The following is a 23,476-nucleotide window of genomic DNA, read 5'->3' as shown; positions in this document are numbered from 1 at the left end:
ATTGTTAAAATATTTGGTGATTGGGAAGAATCTTATGCTTTTTTACCCCGGTGGCTTAAATACATGAAGGAAATTGCGCCTGGATCTTTTTATGATCTGTGTCATGATGAGTTTTTCGTTGGTAATCGTTGTCACCGTGGTTATCGTCAGTTTCACAGGTTATTTTGGACATTCAAGCCGTGTTGTGATGCATTTGATTATTGTAAACCCCTGATACAAGTTGATGGCACTCATCTGTATGGGAAGTATCGAGGCACACTGCTTATTGGCACAACACAGGATGGTAATAACAATGTTCTTCCTCTGGCATTTGCTGTGGTGGAAGGAGAAACATTACTTGCGTGGTCGTGGTTTTTGGCTCATTTGCGGCTACATGTTTTGGGAGACGGAAGGATAAGTGAAATCCTGTGAAGGAACATAATAAATCCCTTCCGGTCTGTCTGGCACGGCAGGGTATATCTGGTCCACAGCCTCAATTGGCGTTCTTCGTCGTCCTAATCCTGCTGCCTCCCTAGAGGATGGAGGAACATTGAATGTCCCCATCTCATATGACTCTGAAGGAGGGGGTGCTTCCTCAACTGGCTCAACGACACGGGCGAGATAGTCATCAGATATCGATAAAAATCGATTAGTTTGCTCTGTGACTGCCTCCAACGAAAAGTCATCTCTGCCAGCAGGGGAAGTCAAGTATGCCAGACATTCAACTACATCTCCCTACATATACAACAAATGTCATAAGAACTTTATATTTAGACAAAATATTGTATTCAAATATAATTACTAAACGACACATACCAAAACTGACTCTTTAACTTCATCTGGATCAATGTGCGGCTTCCCTTTCCTCCGGTACCATCTCATATATTCTGAATTCGGACCTAATAGTCTGACCTGTGGAGGAGTAAGTGTGAAGTGATATTCATATCAATGACCCCAATGTTGTAATGCTGGACTTAATATTGTAGCCCAGTCATTGTCTACCTTGCCGCGTAAGGTCAATGCATGCACATTTGCAGGAGTCATTGGAGGATGTGGAATTGGTTGTTGGCAACCAAATTGCCTCATCACCCTATCCGGCTGATGCCATTCACAAATACACATACAAAGTAAGGGAATTACAGAACCCCAAATTTGCATCCCCTGTGCAGTCAGCGGGCATCTGTTCAGCAGGGGGATATGGCTGCCAAATTATCTGTAAAATAAAGTTTGTAATTAGAAAATTAAAATACAATAAATATTTATAAAGTTTTTTTAAAACTACAAAACGTTAATTACTTACCGATTTCCTAGTAGTACGATCAAAGTATTTGTGATAATATTTTATATCATCGCTCATACTTATTTTGGTCCCTGTGTTTGACCACCTGAAAAAACATATTGTAAATAATTAAATAATGTTTTAATAACTGATTAATTGTCAAAATACAAAGTTCCAAATTTGCTCGTACCTTAAACCAATTGGACTGGCTGGAGGAATAGGTGGAAATGGTGAAGAGATAATGGTTGAGAATCGTTCCCATGCCCATAACTGTAATAAAAGAGTAAATCCACCACAGCTTGGGGTTTTGTAATCGGTTGAGGTGCATAAATTCCGATACAAATATCCAAGCACAACTGCATCCCATGCATAACCCCTAATAATGTCAAAATCGCGCAAAAACAACAACCATCGTAAGGACACATACGCTGAAGATCTATCCGGAACAAGCACTCCTCCTAGATAACGTAATATCCAGGCTCTAGCATAATGAGCCAAGACATGTACATCATCTATGTCATCAGCAATGTCCCCAAAGATTGCTGCCAACCAAGATAGCCTAACGCGATGTCCTTTTATTTCAGACTGTGGTGGAACAACCCCTAACAGCTCCTCAGCTGCATAAAATCAAACCAAAAAATTAACTATTATTAATATTAACAATATACTATAAATTTACGAATAATTTAAAGTCAACTTATAATTACCTAATTCCAATATATTTGGATCGCCTCGAGATACTATCGGTTCACCGTCAACCGGAAGACCAACAAGCATGCCAACGTCTTGAAGAGTAATTGTGCACTCTCCGAATGGCATGTGAAATGTATGTGTCTCTAGTCTCCATCGCTCTACCAAAGTCGTTAGCAAACCAGGACTAACTTTAATATAATTTAGACGCGCTATCCATCCGAAACCAGCTTGATCTAGCAACGGAATTATTTGTGGTGGAACTCCTGCAATTCCACTGCGCGACGGAGCAGCACGTCGTGCTGCTAGTCTCCTGTCTTCATCTCTGTTCCAAACATGCTGTGACACATGTATATTTTGCAACGATAATAAATCATCGTCGACTGGTCCACATGTCACACGCATACCTGTAGAAGATGATGATGATGCCATCTATAACAAAATGTAATAAAATTAATTATTTTAAAACATATAATTTATTTTTTAAATTTCATTAACATTAATATACCAAAATAATAAATAATGACACACTAACATCATATATAATTTTCAAATAAATCACAATAATAAATAAATTAAATAAATAATTTGATAAAGCTTATACCAACTACTTAATTTTAAGAGAAAAACAAATATTTAAACTAAAAATAATAAATACCTGAGATGAAGAAATACAACAACAAATCCAAATAAACCAACAATAATCTGAAAAAAATAATAAAAAATAACAGTTATAACAAATGTCAAATAAATTAATTTAATATCCAAAAAATTAATTTATTCTTTTCACTATAAATAAATAAACAAAACAATTAAATAATTTAAATCACTAATTATAATCATAATCCAAATAAATAACACAAAATCCAAATAAATAATTTATATATTAAATAAGGTATATTTACATATTTAGGGAATGAATTAAAATAAATTAAATCACACAGAAATAAATTAAATCATTTTAAAATTTAAATTTAACTTTCTTTTTAATAAATATAAATTACACAGAAATAAATTATACCAATTTATATTTTAAATATATTTATTTACGAAAAAAATTTAAATTAAACAGAAATAAATTAAAGCAATTTCAAATATAAACAAAATATTTTTTAATTAACATAAATAACACAAAATTAAATTAAATCAATTTTAAATTTATATATATTTAATTATTTAATAAATATAAATTACACAAAAATGAATTAAATCAATTTAAGATTTAAATATAATTATGTTTTAAATAAATATAAATTACACACAAATAAATTAAATCAATTTAAAAGTTAAATATACTTATTTTTGAAATAAATATAAATTACACAGCAATTAATTATATCATTTTATAATTTAATTATAATTATGTTTTAAATAAATAAAAATTACACAGAAATCATTTTATCAATTTAAAATTAAAATATATTAATTATTTTAATTAATATCAATTATACTGCAATAAATTAAATCAATTAACATAACAAATAAAAAAATTAATTATAAAATAATTACAAATTTTAAATTAAATAACATAACAGATAAATCAAATAATTTAACACATTGCATAAATAACACAGAAACAAAATAAAGAACTAAATTTTAATTAACAATTATTAAGTAAATAAAATATTCAACTTTAAATATCCTATAGCGACTTTTAAATATTTAAAAAAAAAACTAAAAATTTTTTTTACCTCAAATGCAGAAACTTACCGGCACCAGCAATCCAGCAATCCAAATAAATAATTACCTAATTCAAAAATATAAATTATTATTAACCAAAACGTAATATAAATACAACAAATTTAATAAAACAAATTTTTAAAAACTAAAGTAAAAAATAAACAAACAAACTTACCCGGAGAAGCAGCAAAAAACGCAAGTGAAAGTGGGGGAGGGGGGACCATCAGTATTTTTATAAGTGTAAAAATGAATTTTTTAACCGCAGTGCCACGTGTCAGCCTCTGATTGGGCAAACCTGCGGTGAATCAATGAGGCGCTATGAACCCCGGCGCTTCAAACGCGCCCATGGCCACGTGTCACTATGTGATTGGTCAAACCTGCGGTCAATTTATGACGGGCTAGAGGAGGCGCTATGAGCCCTAACGCCTCCGAGGCGCCCTGGGCCATAGCGCCCCCAATTTATATATATATTTTTTCCCTTTTTAATTTTATTTCACATTATATTACCTCTTTTTAAAAATTAAAATTTTGAAAAATTTCAATTCTTTTTTGCTTTTTTATCAGACATTTTTTTAATTTTTTTTTCTTCATATTTTATATTTACAAAATATTATACTTTAAAAAAATGCTATGTGGGGCGCTATGAGCCCTAACGCCTTAATGGCGCCGTAGGCCATAGCGCCTCAATTTTATCAGACATTTTTCCCTTTTTAATTTTATTTCACATTATATTACCTCTTTTTAAAAATTAAAATTTTGAAAAATTTCAATTCTTTTTTGCTTTTTTATTAGACATTTTTTAAATTTTTTTTTCATATTTTATATTTACAAAATATTATATACTTTAAAAAAACGCCATGTGAGGCGCTATGAGCCCTAACGTCTTAAAGGCGTCGTAGGCCATAGCGCCTCAATTTATTAAATTTTTTTTTTAAATTTATTTCTCATTATATTAGTTCATTTTTTAAGTTTATATTTTTTAAAATTTTGTTTGTTTTTTTCTTTTTTATTAGACATTTTTAATTTTTTTTCTTTCATTTTTTATATTTATAATAATGTATTTTTTATATTTATAATATTTCATTTTTTAAGCCGAGTTCAGTTGCTATAGGCTATAGCGACTCTTCAGAGGTTTCCACCAGCTGTAGCGACTCATATAATATGGCGTTCATGGCTTATATTCAAATCCAAAAAAGCCACGTGTCATGGGTGTCGCTGTGGGCCATAGCGACACCCAGTAAAAGAGTCCCAAAGGTATAAAATGTTTCAAAACAGCCCCATTTTAATATTTTGTTTGTAAAACTATACTATAATGGTCGTTTAGCCATGATTGTATTCAACATTAAAGAGAAGGGCGCAATCATTTATGTTATTTTTGATTCAAGTTATAGTAATTGTCTTTCGTCATTCAAGATGTGGTCAGAACTCGCCCTCAATAATTGTTCTGTAATTTTCGTTGGTTGCTGGTTAGAGTTTAGATCTGACGTCTTCGATCAATCAAAATATATTACTTTTACAATTGGTTCATCTGTTTTTACAAAGTTATTACTAATACGTTCTTTTCAGAGTTTATGTACAATTGGAAAATAAACAATGCTACATCCTTAAAAAAAAATGGATCTCAAATCATCCTCTGAATATTAAATTATTAATATTTTAATAAAATTATTATAAAATAATTATTTAATGTAATATTATAATTTAAATTAATAGTTTAATATTCGAAATAATTTTCAGAACTTGCATTCTATCATTTTTTTGTAAAATATATTGCATATGTTAGTAAAATTACTGTATATAATAATTTTTTTTTATCGATTAATAGTGTTGAATTTTTTTTAAATAATTAGTATTTTAATTTATATAATATACAGGCATATTTATTATATATAATCAAAATTTATAAATATTTTATGTATAGATAAATATTATATTTAAATTAGTATATATACATTTTTAAATATATAAATTATAAAAATTTATATAACAACTAAATTTTATCTTTATTTTTCATATTTATTTTAAAATATTATTATTTAATTTATAAATGATTATAATAAATAAAATAAAATTTTTAATATATATATATTTAAAAATATTCTCATAAAATATTTAATATATAGAAATCGATGCAATGCATATAATATTTTTAACAAGTAATTAGTTAGGAAAAGTGGAAATAAAGGTAACTAATAGATAATTTTATTTTCTTCCAATCAAGTAAACAAAGTTTTAAAATTTAAAATATGTGTTCATTTTTCTTTTTCGTGATTCAAAGTCAAAATACAAGGTAACAGAAAAACTTAAAATTGAAAGGTTAGCAACCGCAGACCAAAAAGCTTATCCTCTACTTTCTTTCTCTCTTTTTTTTTTTTTTTTTTGTACTGAAGCATACCACCTGTTCGATGAAAAAGAAAAAGGTAAAATGGAAAGATATATATGAAAAATATAACGAGAGGAATAAAAAAGGACGATATTTATTAATTTATTTTATTCTATTTCTCATTTATTTTTATTTATATGTTTCTTTCCCATTTCTTTTCTCTTAAAATAAATATATTTATTTTCACTTTATTTTCATTATATTTCTTTTAACTTTTTTTGTTTTTTTATCTTTCCCCTATTTCTCTTAAATTAAATGTTTTTATTTATTTCCATATTCTTCCCGTCAAACGGAACGGACCGTAGACCATAAATACGAAGAGAAATAAGATGCAAAATCGGACGGTGACATAAGTGAGTCAAGTAGTCAACGGGTTGGGCAAAAATGTTTCGCGAAGCAGATGATTACGACCGGCGTCCTCTGTTTCTGATTTGCCAATAAATGAATCAGAGGAAGAGAGAAGAGTCGCATATGTCCGTTAGAACCACGTGGCGGAAAATCAACAGTCATGCGTGTCAGGCTCAACCACGTGGCGGAAAATCAACAGTCATGCGTGTCAGGCTCAACCACGTGGCACACACGTGTTGAAACGGTAGCACCGGGTGGCTGAGCCTGAAAGGGAGGCACTAGTGTTTGGGAAAAGCATTTGTGTTAGATTTGAATATTTGGTGCATCACTCCATGGAGGAGCATATAATAATAATAATAATGATAAACAAATCCCGAAAAGAGCATCGAAAGAGGCCACGCCATCATATGATTATATTGTCAGGGTGGTGGGTCCCACGGTGCTTCGAGGTTAGCGAAACGGGGGCCGTTTGGGTTTGTGGAAGAAAAGGACGAAAGAATCTGGGAAAAAGTTAAGGGCGTTGGTGACATTAGGGAACTGGAGTGAGAAGCAAGGCTAAGGGAAAAAGCGGAACCGTGGGTTTTGGTTTTGGTTTTGGAGTACGTACAATTGGGCAGTTAGGTGGTTTCACATTTTCCAACTCGCACCTAACGCGCGTGTCATAACTACATTGACATTGTCCAAGAAACTTTGAACGTTGCTGCTGATGATGCTTTGCGAGGGGGGAAGAGGTGAGGGGAATCAATGACAATACATGAGAATTGATTTATTAACAAATGGATAGAAAATAGGATAGAATTTTTACTTGCGTAGCATGGTGGAATTATACAATAAATAGAAAGAAATTAATATTTTGAAAGTTATTTTTTTATATAAAAATATATTATTTAAATAATTATATTTTTTCTTTTATTAATTAACTATTTACATAATATTATATGGGTAGTCTTATAGTTGTATGTGTATTTTTTAATGAAAAAATTCATATAAATCCACTATTTTAAAAGAGTGGAATTTAAATCCACATCAATCCATTATAATTTCCTCACATTTTCTTTCCAAATTCATTGAACATTATAGTGTTTTAAAGTTGTCCACTAATAACTAACATGTATTTGCAAGACATGATTTTTTGTTAATTAAACATTATTTTAACATTTTTACTTAAACTATCTCTTTCAAACACACATTTTTTTAATTTCTTAATGATCTTTTATTTCTTTTAGAACCCACATCTATTCATACTTTAATAATTATATTGTTAAATTACACTTTTGATCTCTCTATTTTTTATTGATTGAGATTTTGATCTTTTTATTTTAAAATAAAAATATTTAATCCCCTTTTTAAAATATGAAATTTTGGTATTTTCATGAATTTGATGTTTGTTAAATTTTGATGTTGTTATAGATTTGTCACTATTTAAATAATATGATATTTTGTAGTGCCATTTATAAGGGTAATATTTAAAAATAACATAAAAAAGTTTTCATATATATCTATTTTTATAAATGATTGATATTTATTTTAATAATTAAAATCTTATTTGTGTGTTTTTTCAGATTTTTATTTTTAAATTTTGTTACCAAGTGTTGTATTACTTAAGTATGAATATACATTAAAATTTAGAGATTAATAGATATTAATTTGATTGGAGAATCAAAATTTTATATTTTTAAAATTAAAGAGACTAAATATCTTTATTTTAAAATAAAGAAATAAAAATACAATTTAACCTAATTAGATTAAGTGTTTAAGGTAAAATCAGATAAAATCAACGTACTTATTCTGTTTTTTATTATAAAAAAACAAAATATAATTAATTTTTAACTAATTTTTATTTTATTTAATGATAATTTTATAAAATAGTTTTTAATATAAAACAAATTAAATATAAATAAACTTTAACTATTTTTATTTTATTTTATGATAATTTTGTAAAATATTTTTGAAAAGTAGATTAGTTAACGTTAAATACTAAAAAAACTAATACCATGTTTATTTACGAAAAGAAATGTGTGATAAATAAAATAAACAGAAAGTGAATAAAAATAATATTAAACTTAGAATTTAATTTTAAAAAATATAAAAGCGATTATATATATATAGTAAGATGAAAAAATGATAAAAACAAATATTTATATACATATATATTAAATAAGAGAATAAGGAAATAAAAAAATATAATGAAAATAAGAAGAAGAAAAAAACAAGAAGAAGACGAAGAAAGAAATACAAAATTAAAATATTTTTAAAATTAATTTAATCAATTTTTTTTATTTAATTGATTAAAATATTTATTAATTAGTTGTGTGGTTGAGTTGTTTATGTTGTAGTATAGTTGCATTTTACTTTTACACTTATATATGTTAATTTATTTTGCATACTAGTTTTTTCTTGCATATTTTTTTTAGTTGAACTTCTATGAAACATGACAGGGTTAGGTTGAAGACAAAGTTTATTTTGTTAGTCATGTTAGAAGATGAGCCACCTAATGTAACTAATTAGTAATTGTAGTATTGCTTGATCACAATTTAAGCTTACATTTCAATTTTTTTTTTATGTACACACATAATATGGTGTAATTCCATTATTGAACATTTTATAATTTTAGTTGATTTCTTTTTTATTCCAATACATATATTATTACCCGCATATCCTTGTAATTGTTTGATGTTAAATATAGATATTTGTATTCAATTTTTTTCGCTGTGAGTAGTTTAACCCTAAAGGATCCTTACATATACTTTTTTAAATAATATTTTTTACTTCAAATTTTTTGTTAATTTTTTTTTATTTGTTTAGTTATACAATAACTTTACATGGATAGAGGATAGAATAAAATATATATATATATATAAAATGTAGCTATTTATGTAATTGTTAAAAGTACAAAATGTTATTGTAGTTTAAAATAATATAAAACTTACTTAATTATTTAATTGTAACTCAAATTTTGATATTTAAATATAATTTTAAATAATTATTGTCTTTGATATTCTAATTTACCTTAAATAATTTTTCATCTCAAAATAAGATAATTATTTTTTTTTATTTTTTTTTTGCTAAAATTTTGTTTTAAATATATTAAAATATATAAATAATTTTATATTATACTTTTGTTGATTTTATATTGTAAAAAAGTTATTCAATTAATAAGTTTGTTCACTTCTTCTAAAACCTGAAAATTGGAATGATCTATTGCTTTCAAAATTAATAAATGTTGCAGTAATTGTTTGACTTTTTTCTCTCTCGTGTTTTTACTTTAAAAAAAAGTACTATAATTTAATTAAAAATTAAACTTATTTTAATTTTTATATTTTTAAATTTGAACAACGTTTAAATGTCTTTATTTTGAAAAAGGGTAATCGTCTTTTCTTTTATAATTTCGAATTTCTATCTATAAAGATAAAATATTTTGTATAAAATAAAATAAACAAAGCAATAAAAAAATTGGTAAAAAGGGATTATAAGTTGGGTGTTTGATATTGGTTGATGTATAAGAAAAAATTATTTATTAAGAAAGATTGATTTTTAAAATTAATAAAATTTCATTCTCTTAATTTATTTTCTTTTAATTTATAAAAAAATTTAATGAAATTAATATTTGTAACGACCGTCATGACTGTTACACTTCACGACACAATACTAACCACACATATACATATATACTGAAGACAATAATATAATATATGTAACAACATCTCCTGAATATAAATATGTACACAATTATGTTGCTCGTCTAGCAACTACCTACAAGTGTCTACACAAAATGTCTACCCACAACTGAGAGACTACAAAAATAAAATCCAACTCCGAGCATCACCAGCTGCTCTACTGCTACTCTCCAACCTATCCCTGTTTTGCTCTCATACATAGTATGATCATAGCAGTCCAAACCACATGGAAACATGCAAGGGTAAGATAGTGAAAAAAATCATATATTTTAAATAAGTAACTTTCAACATAACAGTACTATCATCATTCTACAACACGTGGCAACACATAGCTCAATCACAACTTCATAACACAACAACATATATACAACTTATATCAATATCAATTCAACTCATCAACAATTTATGCTTCGTCACGCATTTACAACTCAAATATCTCTTACAACATGGGTGAGCAGTCTAAGTGGCTAGGTCCTATCGAACCGACAACACAAAATCTTTTTGAGCTTGTTAGGTAAACAGCAAATTCGGATATCATTCCATAACACGATAACGATTTCTTAGAGTTTACCACTTAAACAAGGAAGTATAGTACTCTGTCAGGATAGGACAATTGGGTTTAGGCCTACCACGACATTAGCTAGCTTAACTAAGCCACCTATAGGATCCTAACTATCTTCCAAATATTACAACCCTCCGATACTCGGTTAGGAACTAAGTTCCCGACTTCGTACTTTACTTGAATTAGCCGCCTGTAATCGGTATAGCTCGACCTGACCCCTATACCGTGATCTCTTTGTACACGTGTGTCTCGACTTTGCCCACACACGGGACCAACTAAGTCCTAGAGGAGAACAACACATCATCCACTCCAATAGGCAACTTCCCAAGGAGTGTTTTCAACAAATTGGACTCTTAGAACACCACAACTATCTCAATCCACACAATGAGATGAACAACTTCAAAAACATCTCCTCTAGTCCTAGTGATCAACAATCATCACAACTCAATCAACTTACAACAGAAGAGTACAACTCAGCTCAACAACTTAAATAACCCACAACTTTTCAACTCATCATCTAAATCAACTTCCAACTTAAACAACGTAGTTAACTCACAACTTTTAATATCACAACGACTCCTCAACAATGTTTAGCAAGGTGACTTTAGCAACAAAGCAACTCATTCAAATCATACATACGACATTTCTACACAAATACACAACTATATCTTTTCATCATACCACAACATTCAACATTTCTTAATCATAAAACCAAACACATTCATGCCTGGCGCAAGTAAACTCGCACCCGGCCTGAACCCAACCCGAGAGTTCTCAAACTCTTTCACGCCTGGCGTAATACCACCACGCCTGATGCACTTGAAGGCAGAGACTCCCAGGAGTCTCCCATGCCCGACACGCCCAACTCGTGCCCGACGTAAAATCAGGTAGAGACCTTACAAGGGTCTCGTGCCCGACACACTCCTTTGCGCCCGGCGTCACCCTTGTCAGAGACCCCCAAGGAGTCTCTACGCCTGGCGTGCTCAAAGCACGCCCGGGGCCATATCAGTAACCAAAAACATCTGATATCGCGCCTGACGTGGTTCTCTCCATGCCCGACGTGATTCATCCAGAGGCTTTTATTCCTAATCTCGCCCGGCGCGACCAACCTCGCGCCCGGTGTGATTGGACAATGGAGTTCCCTAATGAACGTACGCCCGACGCCAAGAGTTGTGCCCGACGTGAACTCAAACAGCAACCCTCACAACTTCAAAAATTTCAACCAAAAACCTGAAAATCAGCCAACTCGAACACATGCAATCCATGAAATGACATATATTTACTTCATACAACTAAAAAACAAGCTTAATTTCAACAAGCAATCATCAAATGCATCAAAATCATCAAAATCCTAATTTTCTCGAAACCCCGAAAATGAGAAATTCTTGAAATAAAACAATGATTCTCAATATTCTTACTCCAAATGAGTTCCTAAACTCACATACAACCAATAAGTTTACAATCTAATTTCTCTCACCTGAAAATTGACTCAAAACGGCCAAGGAAAATAAGAAGAGGAAGATTTTCTTCCAAGTCCACGGGCTTCAATTCTTTAGAACAAGCTTCTCCGCCTGAATTTCAAGAAAGAAAAAAGGAATTAGTGATTTAGGGGAGAAGAAAAATCAATTAGACAAGTTTGGGAGAGAAATGAGCTCACGGATCAGAGTCATTCTCTCTAAAACCTCTCTCTAGTTTTATTTGAGAATGAACTTATGAGGCTCTGTTATCAAAGAAAGCCTTAAATACTCTTGTGTCTAGCATTCACTAACCTTGAACCAACCTACCACGTCACAATATTTAGAGGGAGTCTTATAAAAAATTACATTTTTAAATTATTCCTTGGCGTAAAAAAAAGTATAAAAAATTTATTCATGTAAAAAAAGTATATAAAAATTATTAAAGTTAATTTTGTCTCTTTTAACAACACTTGTATAGATAGTAAATGATTAAATTCTGATTAACATGTAACAAAACTATAATTATTAATTGTATCAAATTTTATTTATTATTTATTTAATTTAATAAAAAGTATATCTCTTTTTTATTAAATTTTTTAAAAATAAAATAGTATATCTGATAAATAAATACTTTGAAGCCGATCTAATTTAAATGTTCATTTTTGTTTTTTCTAGTCAAGGGATTCAAACTCCCACCGCAAATGAAATTTGTTCACCGTCAAGCGTGCTGCACTTCCTATTTAAAATGTGGTTGGTTTGTTATTTGGAAAGCGTGTATTATTCAAATGAAAAATAAATAAACAAAGTAAACAAAACAGAACAACTCCTCTGTTTAATAATTATTTAATGTGAATGGAAGAAATTATTGATTGGTCATTTTTTTCTGAAGAAAAAAGGTTCCGCCGGTTAATGTCAACCGTTGAATGGCGTGAAAAAATCGGAAGAAATATTTAGTTATACGCCAAGGAATTGCTGATTTCTTATTTAATTAAATAAAAAACGCCTCACATATTTGAGACAAAATAATTAATTGCTGAGTTCTAGTTACGTACTATCTTATTTAGTTGAAACTAATTTTGTGTTTAAAATTGAGATAATTTAGTAGCAGTACATTTCAAGGGAAGGGGGAAAAAACCTCAAGCCTAAAGGGTACGGTAAAATAACTAAAAACCTCATAAAACAATATTTTAGATATTTGTCATAGCATACTTATGAATTCTGTTCAAATAAGATTTCATTGGTAACATTTTGTTTCCTTTTGAGAATATTAAAACGAAGATGAAATTGATTGGTTTTGAAAAGTTTTGAAATTCATTTAAGTTAAAATTATGAAATAAAAAATACTATAATTTTTAGGGACAAAATACTTTTTTTGGTAAATTATTATCACTCGATTAAACGTTTCATTTTCATAAGAGTAATGGCAAGTTTTCTTACAAATCTTTCTATACATCTTTATGCTTTTGTAAATAAAATATTAAACGAAATAAAAAAATATGAAAAAATAAAATGCTTTAATCTTATTAGTTTAAAAAGGAGAATTTACAAAAAAAAAAACGATAATTTAAAATCATTCTTTATTTAAATTATATCGAGTATAAATTACAAACATGTGAAATTGTGAATCAAGAAGCTAAAGTCATCCTTACTTTACGCGGTTTCAAATTCAAATATTTAACATCGAACTGTATTGAATACTACACATAAAGAATTTTGCCACTTATACCTTACTTAATCATAATTTCTTTTGGTTTACCAACAAAATTTAACTAAATAGCATATGATTTTTACGAAATTATCACCCCACCTTTTCTTCAGACATATTTTATTGAAAATATTTGGCAACACATTATATTAAAGTTAAATTACTTAATTGGTCTTTAAAATGTTTTAAAAAATTAATTAAACGAATTACAATGTGAACAACAATATATTTAAAAGATGATGTAATTAGTATTCAATATCTTACTGATTCTAATGATTTATTTATAACTTAATTAAAGAAATAGTTTAGGAAATCACAGCAAAAGTTAAATAATTTTTTTTATCATTAAAATGGTAGAGAGAAGTGAGAAAAGTTAAAATAATTATATTTATCATTTAAAAAAAATTAAAAATCATTAAATATTTTGTTATTAATAAAAATCAAGCTTAATAAAAAATAATGATATTATTCGTACTCTTTAACACACAATAAATGTTTTAGTGGTACTCGACAAGAGGTACCCTAGGATTAATTGGAAAATTTATTAAAAAGGTTAATAATAAAATAAAATAAAATAAAATTGGTTGGGGGTAAGAATTGAATGCGAGAGGCAAGTGGCCCGTGGCCCCATTAATTAGCTCCTGAGTAAAGAGTGCAATGGGCGGTGTGAGTGTGTGACCGTTACTCTTACGCGCAGGCGCGTGTTTGGGCCCCGACTTTCCTTACACCCCAGCCCAACACAATTTGACAAGCAAGAGAGAGACATGTGCGATTTGCTCCAACATGGGCCCCACCACAAAGATCTTTCCCTTCTTCACTTCCAACCCTCACATTCCCTTCAAACCACAAAACTGCCACAACCAAATGATGTCATAACCCGCTTTTCCAGTTTTGCATGGCACTCGCGTAATTTCGAGTGCCCCTCCAATAATGCAAAATTTAAATTAATTATTTTTGAAAAGTAAGATGCAGGTCTTTTGAGCCAGTGGGTTCTTCACCAGGACGGGTTCATGTAAGTTGTAACCTGCCGTTGTTTATAGCCCTCTTGGCCTCTCGTTTCCGCATTCAACGAACGAAACAAAAACCTTCACCTACCACTTTATAAAACCCGTTTCTCTTCTTCTCTTCTCTTCTCATTTCCCCCTTCACTCTTTTGTGCCCTCCACAAGACACACATTTCGTTTCACTCATGGCCGGTGATACCAAGAGACATTGTTTCTCTCCAGAGGACGATGCTCTCGCTTCTTTCGCTGACGTGGACCTTGGCTATTCCCACTTCCATTACCAACAACAACACGCTTTCGTTTCAAGAACATTGGGTTACGGCACTTTCTACCACCGAGGACTCAGAACCCATTCAATCTTTTCGCCAAGATCTGCCAGATTCCAAGATCACAATCACAAACCCCACTTTCTTGATTCTTGTTTTCGTTGCAAGAAGCCGCTCGGGGGTAACAGAGACATCTTCATGTACAGGTTCGTTAGCTACCCTAAATCTTTCATCTTACACTTTCAATTACTAAATGAGATTCCTTAACCCAAACCCTTTCAAAAACAAATTTAATTTTTCAACTTTTGTTAATTCTGATTATCATTGTTAAATCTAACCTCCCCTTTATCTCTCCACATTGTTTTAATATATCAAGATTCAATTCAATTCAATATGATATGCCCTTGGGCCTTTCTTTGTATATTTTTACTACGATCTGCTAAAAGTAAAGATTTTTCCTTTATTGAATTTTCTTGATTGGGTTGGTTATGAATTTATGATTCTTTTGAATTGTGCATTTTTTTTTTTAATTAGATCTCTCTATGTATGTATGTATGTGTATCTGATTGAGGTGTTAATTGTTATGCTTATGTTGCACAGAGGGGATACGCCTTTTTGTAGCGAAGAGTGTAGACAAGAGCAAATAGAAAGAGACGAAGCCAAGGAGAAGAACAAGAACCTTTCTTCTTCCATGAAGGCTTTAAGAAAAAAGGAACAGAGAAAATCGGTCTCCCCAAACAAGACCCAGAATTACTCGTTTCATACAGGGACGGTTGCTGCCGCCTAGTTGAAACATGTATGGTAATAGGCTATTAAGAGAAAAGAAAAAACAGTTTAACCGCTACGGCTTTCTCGAAAAAGAAAGGGAAAAAGAAAAAAGAGAAAAACAAAATGAACAAAACAAAGTAGAAGTGAAGTTTCAAGTTTACTTTCTTCCCACAAGGAAGGGTCAAGAGAGAAGAGATCTTCAGAAAAAAGAATTTTTGTTCATGAAGCTGTATATGGTAATACGTGTAGAGAAGAAGTTCGTTGCGTGTGGGATCCTCTCTCCCAAATGGCTCATTTTTTTCCTTTTTTTTCTCTTTGTTTTTCTTTTTTAAATATATATAACGTTTTAGTTATATGTTGTTGTGGTGTTTGATAGTTTCAAAGTTTTAACAAAGAAACTGAATACTCACTGAATTGCTATTTCTTTCACTTGGTATCATTTTTTTAGCCTTTTATGTAACAATAACATTATTGAATCTAGAAGAAGAAAGAAAAGGGTACATGGACGGCCTTTTATATGCCATGACTGTGGCCTGCAGTAGCGGGACGGGAAATACTATGCTGCTAAGAAACTGGGAAATTGAGGTGTGAAAGTGAAACAAACTTAATAGAGAAGAAATAGAAAATAAAAAATACTAAAAATTTTCTACATTCGTTTAATTTTTCATTTATTAATTGACAATTAAGCTTCTAACTGTAATAATATGTATAATTGAATTTCTGTTTTATGGTGGTGAGAACATTGAAACCTAGAAAGATTATAATAATAATAATAAAGATCAAAGTTAAAATTCAATAAAGACCAAAACTACAATTTTTATATATATTTGATTCTTGACTAAGAAAAAAATTATTGCTTACATTTTATTTGAGATTCTAGAATTTTTATAAGATTAAAAAATGTAATTAATAATGTTTTTGCCGTTTCATTATATATGTATATTTTTATATTATATGATTAGTAACTATTTTTTTTATTCAAAACTAGTCCATCTTATCTTTTAACTTGCAATAATTCACATTTTCAATTAAATTATTTTAAATAATCTTTTATTAAATCTTGTCGGTCAAAATATAATATTTTTAAATTAATTTTTTTATGGTCCTTTAAACTTTAATTACAATCTTTTAAATTTGATTTACTGTTCAACTTATAGACCTTTTAAATCACTTTTTTTTCTCCCAAGTTTATTCTAACTTCTAATATTTGTGAGGAAAGTAAATATTTAAGAGTTTTACGTTTTTTCTGTAAACAGAAAGTGATAAAAAAAAGACTTAATTAAAATAAATAAAAAATAAATTAGAATAAAATCTGAGTAAAAGACTGAAATCACACATCATCTGCACTACATGTTTATTACATTGGTTCTGTCCTTTAAAAAGTGTTCCTAATTAAAATTTCAAAAACTCTTATAAACTGTGTTGTTAATAATATCGTGAATGATAAAATTAGAAATTAAAATTGAAAATTTGAAATTCTCATATACCGGAATTTTAAAATTAAAGTAAAAAGTAGAGGTTAAAAAGCGAAAAATTATTACTTTACAAGAATAAAAATGAAAATGGTTGACTCTATCACATGCCCCTTCTCCCATTGGGACGGAAGGAATATTAAGTATTCAATATACAAATTAATTAAATTAATATTTAATATACATAAGTGCACAGTTTAGAAGTTTCGTGAGATTTTCCTGCTACACAATGAATAAAAAAAATAGAAGCTTTTGTGTGATACTAATATATATATATTTTTCTGTGTGTGATACTAATATAGAGACCGTTGCATTGATTCATTTTTTTTTTTCCATAGTACATGAGAGAAAAAAAAGAACAATAGGAAAAATGATAACTCACTGGGAGTAGTAGGAGTGAAGATAAGATAACTAACTACTCGTGACAAACTATACGAAGAAATTAGAATCATATATAGCTTCACGAAAAAAAAATAAATCAGTTTTTAGAGAATCTCTTCTCTCTCGATCCTTCTTTGTGGAAAGAAAGTAAGTAAACTTGAAACTTCACTTATACTTTCGTTGTTCATTTTTTTCTTCCCCTTTCTTTATCGAGAACGTTGTGGCGGTTAAATTGTTTTTTTTTTTCTTTTCTATTAAAGCCTATTACCATACAAGGTTCAACTAAGTGCAGCAACAGTCACTGTACGAAAGGAGTAATTATGGGTCTTGTTTTGGGGAGAGAACTATTTTCTTTGCTCCTCAAAGCCTTCATGGAAGAAGCTTGGTTCTTATTCTTCTTGGTTTTCGTCTCTCTCTATTTGCTCTTGCGGTCTTGCCTACATTCTTCGCTACAAAAGGCGTATTGCCTATGCTATATAACCATAACAATTGACACCCCCATCAAAGATAGAGATACACACATCTAATCAAATTCACAATGAAAGTGCACAATTCAAAAGAATCATAACCAATCCAATCAACAAAAATTATGAAGGAAAAAAAAAAGGAAAAATCTTCACTCAGTAGATAGTAATAAACTAAAAAAAGAAAAACGATCTTGGATTCAATATTAAATCTGAATATTAAAACAACGTGGAGAGGTAAGTGTGAAAAATCATGGTATAGTATGTAGATTAAGAACCACAAAAGAAAGAATTCTGAAGAGAACTAAGGAAATTTCTTATTGCAGAAAAACAGAGAAAGAAGATTACAAAAGTCACTAAATAAAAATACAAGGCTGAGTATTTATAAAAAAAAAAACAATGATAACAACTAACTAATTGTAATTAATTAAACTAATTGAGAAAGATAAAATAAACTAACTAACAGTAAACTGTTGTTTACATTATATTTTGCAACATGCCCCCTCAAGGTGGAATGTATATATCATACATTCCAAGCTTGGAAATAAGAACTTGGAAGGGACCAGAGGCTAAGGGTTTTGTCAAGACATCAGCAACTTGTTCCTTTGAGGTGATAGGCATCAAATGAAGAAAGCCTGATTCAATTTTTCTCTGACAGTATGACAATCTATTTCTATATGTTTGGTTCTTTCGTGAAAAACAGGATTTGCAGCTATGTACCTTGCCGATTGATTATCACAAAACAATATCACTGGTAATGTTGATGAAATACCAAAATCCTGTAAAAGATAGACTATCCATTGAGATTCACATGTTGCTAAAGCCATAGCTCTATACTCTGCTTCTGAGGAAGATCAGGATACAACGGATTGTTTCTTACTCTTCCAGGATATCAAAGATTGTCCTAAAAAGAAGCAGAAACCAGAAGTGGACCTTCGAGAATCAATACAAGTACTCCAATCTGAATCTGTGTAACCTGTAAGTTTCAGATCTGATGCGGCTGGAAAGAAGAGACCTTTCCCTGGTGCATTTTTAATATATTTCAACACCCTAAGGGCAGCTTGATAGTGAGCAACAGTAGGACAATCAAGTGACTGACTTAGCTTACCAACTGCATAGGATATGTCTGGCCTAGTATTGGTTAGATAAATCAATCTTCCAAGTAATCTTCTATACTTCGTAACATCTTCAAACATAGGTCCAGAAGCTTTATGAAGATGATTAGTGTGATCCATTGGTGTAGAACAAGGTTTTGAAGCCAATAAACCAGTGTCTTGAAGCAAATCTAATGCATACTTTCTTTGATTGAGACAAATACCTTTAGCAGACCTTGCTACTTCTAAACCCAAGAAAAATTTGAGTTGTCCAAGATCTTTAATCCCAAACTCTTTATGAAGAATTTGTTTGACATTGTTGATCTCATCTAAATCCTCACCAGCAAGAACTAAATCATCAACATATGTGAGAATAACTGTGAGGCCTTTAGATGATTTCTTTGTGAATAATGAATAATCAGCTTTGGATTTAGAATAGTCCAATGAAATTAGAACCTCTGTCAACCTAGCATTCCACTGTCTACTAGCCTGTCGAAGTCCATAAATTGACTTAGTAAGTTTGCAAACTAGCTTCTCATCTTGTAATTCAAGACCTGGTGGGGGCTCCATATATACTTCCTCATTAAGATGACCATGTAAGAAGGCAGTATTTACATCCAATTGATGTAAGTGCCAATTAGAAGCAGATGCTATTGAAAGTAATAGTCTGATGGTTGTCATCTTCACTACAGGACTAAATGTCTCCATGAAATCTATTCCTTCAGTTTGTGTGAAGCCCTTAGCTACCAATCTAGCCTTATGCCTTTCAATGGATCCATCTGAATAATGTTTTACCTTGAAAACCCACTTACATTTAATAAGCTTTTTTCCAGGAGGAAGAGAGGTTAAAATCCAAGTCTGATTTTTATCCAAAGCCTGCAGTTCATCATTAATAGCATTTCTCCAACAACTATGTTGAACAGCCTCCTCAAAAGTTTTTGGTTCAGATATAGAAGAAATAGAAAAAATGTATTGTTTATGTGAAGAAGACAAATTGTTATAGGAAAGGCATGAAGAAATGGGATACCTGACAGTTGGATGGTTTGATGAGCTGCCTGTTGTGGCCAATGTACAATGATAATCTTTCAAATAAGAGGGAGGTCTTCTCTCCCTCTGAGAATGTCTCACAGCAGTATAATGATTATTATCAACTTGTTGTACTTGATTGTTATTATTTAAACCATCAATGTGTGTAAGGGCAGGTTCATTAGTATGAAACACATTTTCATTATCTAAATGAAAAAGATCATTTGCAAAGAAACTTTGTTGTATTGAAGGAACCTGAGTTTGATGTTCATTGTCTTTAGATTGCTGATTATGCTTCTCTAACATAGGAAAATTCTGTTCATAAAACAAAACATCCCTAGAGATGAAAATCTCTCTTGTTTTAAGATCATAAAGAACACAACCCTTTGTGCCATCTTTATATCCTAGAAATATACATTTTCTAGCTCTTTCATCAAGTTTGGTTCTGTTAGAATGGATAGTAGAAGCAAAACACAAACAACCAAAGGTTTTCAAGTAAGAAATATCAGGAATTTTATCATGTAGAATTTGATAAGGTGATTTTCCTTTTAGAAATCTGGTAGGTAACCTATTTATGAGAAAAACAGCATGATTAACAGCATGATTCCAAAAAGATTTAGGTATGCCAGATTGAAATATAAGAGCTCTAGCAATACCTAAAATATGTTGGTGTTTTCTTTCCACAATGCCATTTTGTTGAGGTGTCTCAACGCATGAGGTTTGGTGCAAAATACCTTTATCTTTAAACCATTCATGCATGTTAAATTCCCTACCGTTATCAGTTCTGATTATTTTAATTTTCTTATTGAATTGAGTTTGAGTTTGAGCAACCAAGGCTTGAATCAAAGAGGCTGTTTCACTTTTTTGTTTCATAAAGTAAATCCAAGTATGTCTAGCATTATTTTCTACTATGGTTAAAAAATACTTATGACCAAAAATTGAAGGAATGGATAAAGGACCCCAAATATCTATATGTATCAAATCAAAGACATTGTCACAAGTATTACTACTGTAAGCAAAAGGAAGCCTTTTTTGTTTAGCTAAATGACACACTTCACAAGGAACTTTGTCTTTATTAAATTTCACAAAAGGGTACATAGTTTGTATATTTCCGAGTTTCTCATGAGAGGGATGACCTAGTCTCAAATGCCATACATCATTATTGTGACTGTAAAAATTGTTTACACTTTTCTCAAAAATCTCTGGTTGCATTGACGGATTCATTGTATATAAACCATTTTGCAAGTCAGCTGCACCAATCATCCTCAAAGAATTGATTTCCTGAATTTGACAAATAGAATTAGAGAAAATGAATTTGCATGATAATGCTTTAGTTATCTTGGATACTGAAACCAAATTGAGTTTGAAATTGGGAATGAAAAGGACATCTGTCAGGTAAAAGTCTTTGGAAAAGAAAACAGTTCCAGATATAGATGTAGTAACTTCACTTCCATCAGGTAGTTTTATACGAATGGGTTTAATTTTTCTGTATGTTTGAAATTGAGTAATCGAATTACACACATGATCGGTAGCTCCTGTATCAATGATCCAAGAGTCGGAATTCAAAGAATTGAAAATATTGCAAACAATACCTGATGGTTTTGAACCAAGATCTTGTGCAGTGGAGGTAAATTGATTAATGGTGTGATTGTTCTGAATTCCAGGTTGTTGAATAAGTGCCAATAAGGCCTTATGTTGGTCAGGAGTAAATTCCAAACTTGAACCTTCTCCCATCTCCCTTTGAGACATCATGTTTTGTCTGTCATCAGCATCATCATCATGCTCAGCCACATAATTGTTGATTGCATAATTATTCTTGAGATGTGGAGGATAACCATGTTTTTTATAGCATGTATCCACAGTGTGTCCATTTTTCCCACAGAAGGAACATACTTTTTGATTCTTTCCTCCTTGGCCCCTACCTCGGCCTCTGCCTGCTGATTGAAAATTATTATCTTTGAAATTCCTTTCTTTGAAGTTGCCTCTGCCATTTGTTCCACTATATGCAGTCAAAACATGTTGACCACCATTAATGATATTCACCTGTCTTTCTTGTTGAACAAGAAGAGAGAAAACCTTACTCATTGTCGGTAATGGATCCATGAGCATGATCTGCGACCTCACAACAGAATATTGCTCATTAAGACCCTTCAAAAATCTTATCACGTAATCTCCTTCTATGTAGGCTTTCATGGTTGGTATTAATTTGCAGTTACATTGATTGGCACAAGTACAACTCGGGATTGGTCTGAAATTTTCCAATTCCTGCCATAATCCCTTTAGTTGAGTAAAATATGCAGTGACTGACAATTCTCCTTGTCTTAAGGCATATACTGCTTCTTGTAATTCTGATATTCTGAATACATCACCTTGATAATACCTATCTCGTAGATCGTCCCATAAATCCTTTGCTATATCAATCCAAAGAACACTCTGAATGATTTCTGGGTCAAGAGAGTTTATGATCCATGATAACACCATATTGTTGCATTTCTTCCATGCAGGTAGCAATGCATCACCAACATCTGGTTTTGACAAAGAACCATCGATAAACTCCATCTTGTTCTTTGATGTTAGAGCCATTGTCATGGCCCGTGACCAAGCATGATAATTGTTCCCTTTCAGAACAATTGGAACAATAGAAATAATTGCATTATCACCATTAGGAACATGATAAGGATTCAACGGATCCATGAGTGGGTTAAGATTTGCCATCGACGAAAAAAAAAAAAAACTTCAAAGAACTCACCAGGTCTTGAAAAAAAAATGATAAAAGAATATCAAGCAGAATAATTGATCAAGAACCGCAAATAATCCTGATGAACGAAAAACGGTTATCATCTATATTCTAATCAGAGTACGAAACGCAGCAGAGCCCCTCGGAAAGGGGCTCTGATACCATGTGAAAAATCATGGTATAGTATGTAGATTAAGAACCACAAAAGAAAGAATTCTGAAGAGAACTAAGGAAATTTCTTATTGCAGAAAAACAGAGAAAGAAGATTACAAAAGTCACTAAATAAAAATACAAGGCTGAGTATTTATATAAAAAAAAACAATGATAACAACTAACTAATTGTAATTAATTAAATTAATTGAGAAAGATAAAATAAACTAACTAACAGTAAACTGTTGTTTACATTATATTTTGTAACAGTAAGGGGAGGTTAGATTTAAGAATCATAATTAGAATCGATAGAAAGTTGAAAATTTTCAATTTTTTTAAAAAGGGTGTTGGATC

General features: G+C 30.5%; 2 protein-coding genes across 2 annotated transcripts; one reads left to right on the top strand and one right to left on the bottom strand.

Moving 5' to 3' along the window:
* Positions 1 to 369: 369 nt before the first annotated feature.
* LOC145953554 (serine/threonine-protein phosphatase 7 long form homolog) lies at positions 370 to 2,380 on the bottom strand. Its single transcript, XM_083067530.1, has 6 exons — positions 1,966 to 2,380; positions 1,449 to 1,875; positions 1,280 to 1,364; positions 982 to 1,077; positions 796 to 891; positions 370 to 714 (listed from the first exon to the last, which is right to left on the bottom strand). Exons 1-6 carry the CDS (start codon positions 2,378 to 2,380, stop codon positions 370 to 372), a joined length of 1,464 nt encoding a protein of 487 aa, XP_082923656.1.
* A 12,356-nt stretch (positions 2,381 to 14,736) lies between these two features.
* LOC109800901 (FCS-Like Zinc finger 2) lies at positions 14,737 to 16,227 on the top strand. Its single transcript, XM_020361817.2, has 2 exons — positions 14,737 to 15,236; positions 15,631 to 16,227. The coding sequence occupies exons 1-2, from the start codon at positions 14,950 to 14,952 to the stop codon at positions 15,815 to 15,817; spliced, it is 474 nt and encodes a 157-aa protein (XP_020217406.1). The 5' UTR covers positions 14,737 to 14,949; the 3' UTR covers positions 15,818 to 16,227.
* The last annotated feature ends 7,249 nt before the right edge of the window (positions 16,228 to 23,476 follow it).

Source organism: Cajanus cajan, chromosome 11 (assembly GCF_000230855.2).
Source record: "Cajanus cajan strain Asha chromosome 11, NIPB_CcT2T_4, whole genome shotgun sequence".
Lineage (NCBI taxonomy): Eukaryota > Viridiplantae > Streptophyta > Magnoliopsida > Fabales > Fabaceae > Cajanus > Cajanus cajan.
Note: the sequence above shows the minus strand (reverse complement) of the source record. Positions and strands in the feature narration are given on the sequence as shown.